Consider the following 12,564-nt stretch of genomic DNA (forward strand, 5'->3'; position numbering starts at 1 on the left):
AAAAGTCATTTATTATTGGATGTATTTGATGTTTTCAGGTAAATCTCTGGTGTTCTTTGTTGTATTCACAAGTAGAGATCTGATTGGACAGAATCATTTACCTGACATGACAGAGATCTAATGAGACCTACAGTAGAGTATAATAGATCTATTAACTGGGTTTCTTATACTGCAGCCACTTTGAATGATTAAGTAATATTTGCTGAATTACATATTTTCATATATAACTTTAAATTTTAGTTATGTGATTATTCAGTCTGACCTTTCATTTATTAAAAACACATGAGCAACCCAACCTTTTTGAATCACATGAAAAGTTGGTTTACATTATACATTATCCGGATAGTTCACTCAAAATAAAAATCCTGTCATCATTTACTCATCCTCATGTTGTTGTAAACCTGTATGGGTTTTTTTATGATGTTGAACACAAAAGAAGATATTTTAATAAATCATGGTGAGCACGTAGCTAATTAAAGCCGTTGACTTCCATAGTAGGATTAACAAATATTATGGAAGTGAACAGTTACCGTAAACTGTGTGCTTACCATCATTTATCAGAAACTCGTACAGGTTTAAACAACATGACTATGAGTAAATGAGTGATCTGTGCCTTTGATTGAGATTTTATTACTGTTAACATTCAGTACTTTATTGTCTTTCATGTAAAGATGGGAATATGTGCTCAGTGTCCGACAGGTGGCGTCCGATCTCTTCTGATGACATCTTATCTTCCGCGCATGCGCAGCGCGAGTCCGATCAAACAACAGAAGTTAACACGAACACGGAGATCATGCCAGGTGTGAAAACTTTAATGTTATATTTTATTTAAAGTGTTTCTGAACGAGTTACATTAAAACTGAGCAGCTCTGGTTAACTTGTATGTTTATCAACACCAGAAAATATCTTTAGATAAATTTATAGACGATCTCTGTCTGTTGTTGAAACTGAAACTGTAACTGCAAAGATCATGTACGTGATAAATCATGATTTAGTTTGATTTTAATTAAAAAGTTTAATTATAAAGTCTTTTTAAATGTTTTTTTTTAGTTAAACAATATTGTCTTTGTTTGACGGATGCTTAAACTATCGAGATTTTTCTTTCTCTCTTTTGTAGATCAGTCGAGTGGAGGGCGAGTGAGTGAACTCGAGGAGGAGAAAGAGAGTGACAGTGAGGAGCTGAGACTCGTTCTGATTGGTCGAACGGGTTCAGGCAAGAGTGCCACAGGAAACACCATTCTGGGACGTCGTCCCTTCCTGTCTGCTATGAGAGCGAGTTCAGTGACCCGTGTGTGTGACCAGAGCAGTGAGGAGTGTGAAGGATTCAGGTGGAAGAAAGTGCTGGTGGTGGATATGCCGGGATTCGGCGACACTCGGCTCGACGCCAGTCATGTGCACTCTGAGATCGCTAAATGTGTCGCTCTGACCGCTCCCGGTCCGCAAGCGTTCCTGCTCGTGATCCCTCTGGGACGCTACACGGACGACGAGGACCGGGCCGTGCAGGAGATGGTCCGTGTGTTCGGGGAGGAAGCTCTTCTACGCCACACTGTGGTGCTGTTCACACGAGGAGATGAGCTAGAGGATGGAGGGATGGAGCGGTACCTGAGCGAGTCTCCAGATCGGCTGAAGATTCTGCTGAAAAGATGCGGAGGACGATATCATGTCCTGAACAACAAACAACCGGAGAACAGAACGCAGGTGAGAGGTTTACTGCAGATGGTGGAGAAGATGCTGGATGACGGAGGAAACATCTGCTACAGCAGTGACATGTTCCGGCAGGCTGAGCGGGTCATCCGGGGGGAACAGGAGCGACGGATGAGCGAAGGCAAGAGCCCAATGCAGAAGCGGGAAGCCGCTCAATCAAAGAAAGTTCTTGAGCGTGTTAAGGTGCTGGTCGTCGCCGGAGCTACGGGAGTGGCGGTGGGGGCCGTGTTGGGAGCTGCGGCTCCTCTGGCTGCGGCGGCAGGGGCTTCAGTGATGGGTAGCACCGTGGGTTTTGCAGCAGGGCAGCTGGCAGGAGTCTCGGCAGCGGGCAGCGCAGGTGTAGGCAAAGCGGTTGGCACAATAATTGCTGTGGCCTCTGGAAAGACGGCGGTAGGTCTGGGAGCAGCGACAGGTGGAGGGCTGGGGGGTTATGTGGGTAAATTGGTAGGGGAGGAGGCTGCAGGACCGCAGGAAGCAGCTTTAGAAACACTGCAGTATGTGGGAGTGATGGGTGCAGCAGTGGTGGGTGCTGCCGCAGTAGTGGGTGGGGCTTTCGGAACAGCAATGGCGGTGGGGGTGCTAGGGGTTGAGGCTGAAACTGCAGCGGGAGCGCTCGATATTGCTAGTGCTGCAACTGTAACCGCACCACAAGCAGTGGGTGGCGCTGGAACGACCACACAGATCTTGTCGGCCACAGGAGTGGGTGGGGCTGTGGGAACGGAAGCGGCAGTGGGGGCGGTGGTAGGGGGTGGAGCTGAAACTGCAGCGGGAGCGCTCGGTGTCGCGAGTGCTGCAACTGCAACTGCACAGCAAGCAGTGGGTGGCGCTGGAATGACCACACAGATCCTGTCGGCCACCGGAGTGGGTGGGGCTGTGGGAACGGAAGCGGCTGTGGGGGCGGTGCTAGGGGGTGGAGCTGAAACTGCAGCGGGAGCGCTCGGTGTCGCGAGTGCTGCAACTGCAACTGCACAGCAAGCAGTGGGTGGCGCTGGAATGACCACACAGATCCTGTCGGCCACCGGAGTGGGTGGGGCTGTGGGAACGGAAGCGGCTGTGGGGGCGGTAGTAGGGGGTGGAGCTGAAACTGCAGCAGGAGCGCTTGGTGCCACTAGTGCCGCAACTGTGACCACACAGCAAGCAATGGGTGGTGCTGGAGTGACCAAACAGATCCTGTCGGCCGCAGCAGAAATTGGAAAAGCGGTGGTTGGAGCCACAATGGCCGGAGGGTTCGCGATAAAGGTGGTGAAGGAAAAAAATCGATCTGAAAATGTAAACAACTACACGGAACGAAACTCCTATGAGATCAACTTGAAAAAATAAACAATGATAATGGTGTGCTTGACATCCATAGATATTTACTGGTGTACTGTATGAAAAGAGCTTTTAATATTTATCTCAGCCAGAGAGGATTTATATTTGTATTTTGTAGGATCACCAGACATGAAGCAGCACTTATACTAGTTAGAGTTTATTACTAATGCTGTGTTATTTGATTGATAAATCAAATCCGATCAGTAAATACATTTGTAGATTTGTAATCTGACCGCTTTGCAGGATCATCATAGTTCTTAAACAACATTAGTGGATCAGACATGTAAATGATGATCACAGCACAGTGTAAAAATAAAAAAAAGATTTTTTGATTCAGGATCCGCTGTCGATTCACATTCATAATTGAAAACATTAATCTGTTAGACATGAGAAACCTTAAGAAACAGTGTGAAGTACAGAAAATGAATTTGAGTTGTGTAGAGTTGAACTGGTTTGGTTGCTTTTATGATACTGAGGAGTTAAAATCTGTTAATGTTTATTTTATGAAGAAAAAGGAAAAACATTAAACCTGAATCACTGAAGTGTGCATGTTTTTATTTTTTTATGGCTTTAACAACACAAACATTACATTACATAAGTGCCAAGGGTATTTACAAAAATACCAAAAATTACATTTAGACTATAAATGAATAGATTAAGTCTTGTGTTTAGCCTGTCTCCAGTTTAGTGTATTGTTTTGTTGTTTAATATACTGTATGTATAATATGTTGGCGTTATTTTGTCACTTATTGGGAGCAGTTTGCTAGCTGGAGCTATTTACTTCCAGTCTTTGTGCTTAGCTAGGCTACCGTTGGGTGCGTCAGACAAAGTTATGGAGAAGGGGTTTTAACATTAAGTGGCATGGCATCTTACGCACAGAAGCCAGTGGCACGTGCCACTACGTTTTGTGGCACTTCCGGTTTCAATTGGCTCGTACCAGTGGCTCGTCGAGTGGCACTTCCGGTGTCCAGTGGCTCATGCCACTCCGTTTAGTGGCTCGTCGAGTGGCACTTCCGGTGTCCAGTGGCTCATGTCACTGTTTAGTGGTGGCTCGTCGAGTGGCACTTCCGATGTCCAGTGGCTCATACCATTCCGTTTGTGGGTTGTCTACTGACACATGTCAGTAAAACTTAGGTCTGTTCTGTTGGATTGAGGCATGTGGCACTGATATTCCCCGATCGATCATTACAGAACCGAGAGTAACTTACGCGTGCTGCTGCTATGTTCATTTAATTGTGACACAATGATTTTGTGTGTCCTTTTTGACTGTCTGGTGTTTCAGGTAACCGAATGCGTGAAATGCATCGAGAGCTAAATAGGACATCTTGATGATCGTTCAACAATTGTATGATCATAATTCACAATTTAAGTATTAAAAATGTAAATATTTAAAATGGGAAGGCAAATATTTTATATATTTATTAAAGCACAACATGCCTGAGCTATATTGCATAATACTGTTAGTTTTTAATATAAATTTTCTAATTGTTTTATTTGTGAAAATGTAGTCTGTGAGTGGCATGTTTTTATTTGTAACCAGTGCCAATGTGTTGTATTTAATAAAAAGTGTCATTTATAAGAATCTCGCAGAATATTATAATATTTTTTCTGCAAGTACCGCATTTACACACATGCACGCCAAAACAGTAGGTGTCAGTCTAACCATGTTTATGTTTAAAAACAATGTCCTATTACATATTTTACAACTTGATATTTATTTTATTTTTTTACAACTTGATATTTACACGGTGTTGACAGTGCAGATACGTCACGTGCCCTTCAAAATTACATTTTATATAGTCTATATAGATTGTTGTCTATAAGAAATAAGGGTTTGAACAAATTATTATTTCACAACATTTATGAGAGAGTAATTATTTTAAATAAATTGTTGGATTATTTCAAAGCAAAACAGATTTACAAAACACTTAGCAAAACACTTTACAAATGATTAAATTAAACACAGTTTTTCCTTTATTTTATGCATTTCAATGGATCTAAATGCTTTAAGAAGGGGTCAGTTTTTCTCTTCGATCTCGTCTTTCATTTAAAGAGTATCTAGTAGACTCACCCCTTAATTAGGCATACTACTTAAAAAAAAAAAAGATTTACAAAAACTGATTAAATATTAAGAAAAGGCACAATGTTCACACGACCATGGCTCAGACAAATACTGTGCTTTATTTAATGAAAACACTCAAAATATTATGCATTTCCATTTTAAATATTGTGATCATACAATTCCTTTATGAACGAGCGTCAAGATGATATATTTAGCTCTCGACTCAATTTACGCATTCGGTTACCTGAAACATCAGAGTCAAAATGGACACACAAAATCATTGTGTCACAATTAAATGAACATAGCAGCAGCACGCGTAAGTTACGCTCGAATCTGTAATGATCGATCAGTGACTATCAGTGCCACACGCCTCAATCAAACAGACCTAAGTTTTACTGACATGTGTCAGTGTACGAGCTACCAAACGGAGTGGTATGAGCCACTGGACATCGGAAGTGCCACTCGACGAGCCACTAAAAAGAGGCATGAGCCACTGGGGACACCGGAAGTGCCACTCGACGAGCCACTGGTACGAGCCAATGGAACCCGGAAGTGTCACTAAACATAGTGGCACGTGCCAGTGGCTTCTGTGCGTAAGATGCCATGCCACTTTATGTTAAAACTGCTACTGAAGTTATGGCATGCACGGAGATGAAAAAGGTATGTATGGACTTATCTAACTCATGGGGATACAGTGAATAAGCTAAAATACAAGAATGTTGGTGTGTTCCTTTAAGAACTAGTCTGAGCAACTAGCAATTAGTCAGTCTTACTATTTGAATTTAAATGAGAACAATCTACCTTTTTATGTTACATACTTAAAACAGTTATGATCAGTCCTGAAGAGAACAATACATGACAATTTTTAATAAGATGTTTATGCAACTGCCACTGGTCTTCAAAGACTTGGGGCCAGATTTACTAAATCGGGCAAATTAGCGTGAAAGTGCAATTCCAAAAAGTACAGATGGGAGGGGCAATATCTGTGGGTTATTTACTAAAACAGCGCTAATTAAATAACACAGGCACAACAGCTGATTTCCATAATGACCAACGCAATTTACTAAGAGCAGCACAAATTAGTTCAGGATCGCAAATGAGCAGAGCTGATGAGGTGCAGGTGATCTTCTAATACCTGATGTGCTTGAGTTCAGCACCACAATCTGCCCCTTAAACTGAGCTCAAATCTTGTTTTACCTGCTACTACAAACTTTTGAATTAATCATATTTCAGATTTGTCAGGTGCTAGCTCCATGCCAGATGAGTGAGTCTGTTGTGAGGATTCTTCTTCTGGGTAGGAAGGGATCTGGGAAAAGCTCATCAGCTCAACACTATATTAGGACAAAGAAAGTTTAAAGTTAAAAAACCCGAAGCTGAAGTTTGTGAGGAACTAACAGACATAGGAGATAAACAAGTGCATGTTATTGATTCTCCTGATCTAAGAAGAACTGAAGAACATGAGCGTCTCATCTCTCTGTGTACAGCAGGTCTCAGTGCAGTACTGCTCGTCACACCTTTAGACAAACCTGTGGGAAATGAAGAAGAGATTCTGTATTTTATTAAATCTTTATTAGGTCCAAACATTCAGAATTACATCATGGTTCTGTTCACACATGAAGATGAGCTGGAGGAGACAATCGATGAGCATCTACAAAACCCAGATCACGCTGACCTCCAGCGATTGGTTACTACATGTGGACGAGTGTTCCACTGTATCAATAATAAGTGTAAAGAGGGAAATCAAGTGCCAGAATTACTGCAGAAGATTGAAAGAATTGTAGCAGAAAAATGGAAAATATTTCATGGAACAAAGAGAAAGGAGATCAAGCAAAGACCTTCCTGATGTTCAGTGTAAGATTTTTTTTATTCATATTTTTGTCATTATAAACTTTTTAGGCCAATAACCTCTTGGTGAATAGACAGAAAAAAACTATGACATAAATCTGAACATTTTAAACCGGTCCTATATAAATACAGTACATGCATATATAGTACATTTATGAATGTGTTTATATAGACTGCTCATACTTTATCCCATTTATTTCAGCTTTATTTAAATGTTTGTTTAATGCCTAATTTTATTGATGTGGTTACTAAAATGATCTTGATATCAAACAGTAAATGTGTTTCATCTCTCTGCTGTAGTTTCAGAAGACAGTCCATCAGAATCAGCTTCACCTGAGAAAGAGCAACAGACGCTCGAGTGGTGCTGCTGGGAAAAACTGGAGCTGGGAAAAGTGCGACAGGGAACACCATCCTCCGCCGTAATCACTTCCAATCTACTGCCAGCTCAATATCTCAGACGAAACAGTGCAGTTCAGCATCTTTTATGAAGTGTGGCAAACATATATCTGTGATCGACACACCTGGACTTTATGATAATGAGCTCAGGTTTTAACAGAAATTATGAAATGCATAAGTTATTCATCACCCGGACCACACGCTTTCATTATTGTCATTAAAGTGGGACGATTTATTCCAGAGGAGAAAAACACTGTGGAGCAGCTCAAAGAAGTGTTTGGAAAACAGATGGAAAAATACTCCATAATCCTCTTTACACACAAACATCTGTTAGATGAAGAAAAGAAAACCATCGAGCAGTATCTAGAGAACAGTGATCCAGATCTTCAGTTTCTTGTGCAGAGTTGTGGAAACAGATTCTTTTGTCTGGACAACAAATCTACAACTTACCCACAGTTTCAAGATCTCCTCACAAACATAGAGATGATGGTGAGAGAGAAAATGGAGGACACTTTACAAATGAGATGTTTGCTGAAGCAGAGGAATACATTAAGAACTTCCAGAAACAGAACTTGGATGAGAAAATTGAGAAGTATAAGAAGGAGCACCAACACCACATCACTCCAACTGAATGGCAGAACATTTTCTGGCGTTTAGCAGCCGAGTCTCGATGTGAGGCTAAGCAATCTTACATTAAAGTATGCATAACAGCCATCGCCTAATTTCTGAACAAGGTAGAGTGATGGATCAGGAGACAGAGAAGGCAATAAAGGAAGCTGAGAGTATAGAAGCTGTTAGACTCGCAGTTACAGGGAAACTTGCAAAACAGAAGATGTGTGGAATACAATGAGATCGGACACCTTATACATTTCGGCATGCACCCCTCTTTGTGTAGGCTGCATCCATACACCTCAGAAAATTCATGACAATCTCAAACTTAAAATCTGAATTAAACAAAACAAACACAATGATATAATCTAGTGCTATTGAATTTATAATAAAGTATTGTATTTTAAAAAGTGTTACAAACTTTACAAACAGATTTGACTTTTATAAGTTGTTGTTTTTATTTGATGTTAACAGTTGTTTTGTTTAGATAGATAATCTCTTCATCTCTCAATGTTGTAAAGTTGTCTATAATAACAGCTCTTGAATCAGTTTGATGTCAGACTGAACGTTAAAAAACACAGCTAAGATTATTCAATAAAGTCATTTTAATCCATCATCACTTTGTCTTCTGTTTGTTGTTCCTCTTCATCTCTGTATCTGTCTCATGCTTGTCAATTAACTTTGTGTAATGAACAGAATCTCCTGACATAAGACCTACAGTACTGAAAGATCTAGTGAACTGATCCTGGATCTGTAGGATCTGATGAAAGATAGATTTTACACTGGTTTATACTACAGCCATTTTAAATGATTAAATCATATTTGCTAAAATACATATTTTATTCATCTTAGCATTTTATTATTTGAAAAAAGATTATTCAGAGGAACACATGAGCAGCCCAATCACATTAGATCATATTTGGTTTAGATTATTAGTGTAAACATAAAAATATTAACAATTTCATTCATTTGTTTTATGACATTTTACTGTCACTGACAGAATAAAACACTGACGATGTGCTGAGTGTCCGACAGATGGCGTCCGATCTCTTCTGATGACGTCTCATCTTCCGCGCATGCGCAGCGCGAGTCCGATCAAACAACAGAAGTCAACACAAACACGGAGATCATGTCAGGTGTGAAAACTTTAATGTTATACTTTATTTAAAGTGTTTCTGAAAGAGTTACTTTAAAACTGAGCAGCTCTGACTACTCTGTGTATGTTTATCAACAACAGAAAATATCGTAAGATATATTTAGACGATCTTTGTGTAGTCTGCTGAAACTGAAACTGTTACTGCAAAGATCATGGACGTGCTAATTATGATTTTGTTTGCTTTTTTAAATTTATAAAAGCAAAATAATGTTATGCCTTTTATTAAGTGGAACAATATTAACGGATGCAGAAACAGTGAGGGGTTTTTCTTCTTTGTCTCTCTTGTAGATCAGTCGAGTGGAGGGCGAGTGAGTGAACTCGAGGAGGAGAGAGAGAGTGACAGTGAGGAGCTGAGACTCGTTCTGATTGGTCGAACGGGTTCAGGCAAGAGTGCCACAGGAAACACCATTCTGGGACGTCGTCACTTCCTGTCTGCTCTGAGCGCGAGTTCAGTGACCCGTGTGTGTGAGCAGAGCAGTGAGGAGTGTGAAGGATGCAGGTGGAAGAAAGTGCTGGTGGTGGATATGCCGGGATTCGGTGACACTCGCCTCGACGCCAGTCACGTTCACTCTGAGATCGCTAAATGCGTCGCTCTGACCGCTCCCGGTCCGCACGCTTTCCTGCTCGTGATTCCTCTGGGCCGCTACACGGAGGACGAGGACCGGGCCGTGCAGGAGATGGTCCGTGTGTTCGGGGAAGAAGCTCTTCTCCGCCACACTGTGGTTCTGTTCACACGAGGAGATGAGCTGGAGGATGGAGGGATGGAGCGGTACCTGAGCGATTCTCCAGAGCGGCTGAAGATTCTGTTGAAAAGATGCGGTGGGCGATATCACGTCATCAACAACAGACAACCGGAGAACAGAACGCAGGTGAGAGGTTTATTGCAGATGGTGGAGAAGATGCTGGAGGACGGAGGAAACGTCTGCTACAGCAGCAACATGTTCCTGCAGGCTGAGCGGGCCATCCGGGAGGAACAGGAGCGACGGGTGAGCGAAGGTGAGAGCTCGATGCAGGAGCGGGCCGAACACTGGAGGCTGCGGAGAGTCAGCAGACGTCAGGCCCTGCGCTCCACTCTGAGCCGCTTCAGAACAGAAGCCGCTCTCTCGGGGAAAGTTCTTGAGCGTGTTAAGGTGCTGGTGGCCGCCGGAGCTACTGGAATGGCAGTCGGGGCCGTGTTGGGAGCTGCGGCTCCTCTGGCTGCGGCGGCGGGGGCTTCGGTGATGGGTGGCACTGTGGGTTTTGCGGCAGGGCAGCTGGCAGGAGTCTCGGCAGCGGGCAGCGCAGGTGTAGGCAAAGCGCTCGGAACAATAATTGCAGTGGCCTCTGGAAAGACGGCGGTAGCTCTGGGAGCAGCGACAGGTGGAGTGCTGGGGGGTTCGGTGGGTGCGTTGGCAGGGGCAGAGGCTGCAGGACCGCAGGAAGCAGCTTTAGAAGCACTGCAGCAGGTGGGAGTGATGGGTGCAGCAGTGGTGGGTGTGGCCGCAGGAGTGGGTGGGGCTGTGGGAACGGGAGCGGCAGTGGGGGCGGTGCTAGAGATTGGAGCTGAAACCGCAGCGGGAGCGCTCGTTGCAGCTAGTGCTGCGAATGTGACCGCACCACAAGCGGTGGGTGGCGTTGGAACGACCACACGGATCCTGTCGGCCGTGGCTGAGATCGGACGAGCGGCGGCTGGAGTCGTACTGGCTGGAGGGCTCGTGATTAAGGTGGTGAAGGAAAAAGTTCGATCTGGAAGCGGAAACGGCTACACAGAACGAAACTCCTATGAGATTTACCTGAACAAATGAACAATGCTAATGGTGTGTTTGACATACACATCAGTATACTGTATGAAAAGAGCTTTTAATATTTAACTTAACCAAAGAGGATTTATGTTTGTATTTTGTGTGATCACCAGACATGAACCAGCACTTATACTAGTTAAGAGTTTATTGATAATGCTGTGTTATTTGATTGATAAATCAGATCAGTAAATAAAAACATTTGTAGATTTGTAATCAGACAGCTTTGCAGGATCATCAAAGATCAACATCAGTGGATCAGACGTGTAAACTATCACTGATTACAGCACAGTTAAACACACAACACAAACTTGTGAAATCCTCTTGTGTGCAGATTTATTTTCTTACTGATTCAGGATCTGCTGTTGATTCCCCTTCATAATTAAAAACATCAATCTGTTAGACATGAGAAACCTTAAGAAACAAAGTACAGAAAATGATTTTGAGTTGTGTCGAGTTAAACAGGTTTGGTTGCTTTTATGATACTGAGCAGTTAAAATCTGTTGTTGTTTATTTTGTGAAGAAAAATTAAAAACATTAAAACTGAATCACTGAAGTGTGCATGTTTTATATATTTTATTTTGATTGCTTTGAACAACTTGAACATTACATAAGTGCCAAGGGTTTATATAAAATAAAAAATGACATAAACTATACAAGAATAGATAGAACCACCATTTAAAATAAATAAAACAATACATATAATGCAAGCAAAAAGAAATATATAAATAAAATAAATGAAAGGCCTTGCTAAAATCACAGTAACTTAAATCTATTGAACAAATACATGGCTTTAAAAGCTGTTTGTACTCTTCTTAATAGTGCTGATATAAATATCTAGATAAAGTATAATCAAGAGATTGTTAATGTAAGCCTTATTTCCCACCTCTTATCATAATTTTAAAAGGCGAATATTACATTTTCATTTAATTAAAGAAACACTGTCAGTTACATATGTACAAACTTTCCACCATAGCCTCTTTGTATATTGACATTGACAGAAAATATGCGCTACTGTTTCTTGACATAATGAACAGAATGAATCATTAACACATACATATCTTCAATAAATCTGATTAAACATTATTTGCATGATAACATGTGAGCATTATCTTAAATGAAATGAATTTAAGTTAATTTGTAATGAGATATTTATTAGGTAATACCCAAACTTTCATCCAATCAATATTTTGGATAAATTTAGGCCAATAGAAAATATCTTGTGGTTTACTAACAACTTCTTTTAGACATAATAAACAAATAGCCGTGTGTATGTTTAACATTCACAAACATCTGTAACGATGACATCACTTAAAGTCAAATATATGATGTTTAATGTATACAAACACCAGCACTCAGCCCTCTCTCTCTCTCTCTCTCTCTCTCTCTCTCTCTCTCTCTCTCTCTCTCTCTCTCTCTCTCTCTCTCTCTCTCTCTCTCTCTCTCTCTCTCTGTGGTGCAAATGAGCAATGGTAATATTTCTATAATAATATTTGCAGGTGTTTTGTATGACAGTCATTCTAATGTGTCATCTTATAGATTTAGACGCTGAGAAAATACATAAATAAATATTTTTCAGTGAGAAATAAATAAATCGACCTCATTGTAGCGCTTATATTAACATATTCAAATAACAGCGTTCAAACCCCGCCCACTTATTCATGAATAACAAGCCCTCTCTGTTGACTTTGGGACGCGTGGGC

General features: G+C 41.5%; 2 protein-coding genes and 1 pseudogene across 2 annotated transcripts; all 3 read left to right on the forward strand.

Moving 5' to 3' along the window:
* The first annotated feature begins 694 nt into the window (after window positions 1–694).
* LOC135768487 (uncharacterized) lies at window positions 695–3,024 on the forward strand. The gene is made up of 2 exons (XM_065277708.1): window positions 695–800; window positions 1,118–3,024. Exons 1-2 carry the CDS (start codon window positions 794–796, stop codon window positions 3,022–3,024), a joined length of 1,914 nt encoding a protein of 637 aa, XP_065133780.1. The 5' UTR covers window positions 695–793.
* Window positions 3,025–6,197: 3,173 nt separating this feature from the next.
* On the forward strand, window positions 6,198–8,543 carry LOC135768488 (GTPase IMAP family member 8-like; annotated as a pseudogene).
* A 360-nt stretch (window positions 8,544–8,903) lies between these two features.
* Window positions 8,904–11,422, forward strand: LOC135769107 (uncharacterized). Its single transcript, XM_065278467.1, has 2 exons — window positions 8,904–9,063; window positions 9,372–11,422. The coding sequence occupies exons 1-2, from the start codon at window positions 9,057–9,059 to the stop codon at window positions 10,865–10,867; spliced, it is 1,503 nt and encodes a 500-aa protein (XP_065134539.1). The 5' UTR covers window positions 8,904–9,056; the 3' UTR covers window positions 10,868–11,422.
* The last annotated feature ends 1,142 nt before the right edge of the window (window positions 11,423–12,564 follow it).

Source organism: Paramisgurnus dabryanus, chromosome 3 (genome assembly GCF_030506205.2).
Source record: "Paramisgurnus dabryanus chromosome 3, PD_genome_1.1, whole genome shotgun sequence".
Lineage (NCBI taxonomy): Eukaryota > Metazoa > Chordata > Actinopteri > Cypriniformes > Cobitidae > Paramisgurnus > Paramisgurnus dabryanus.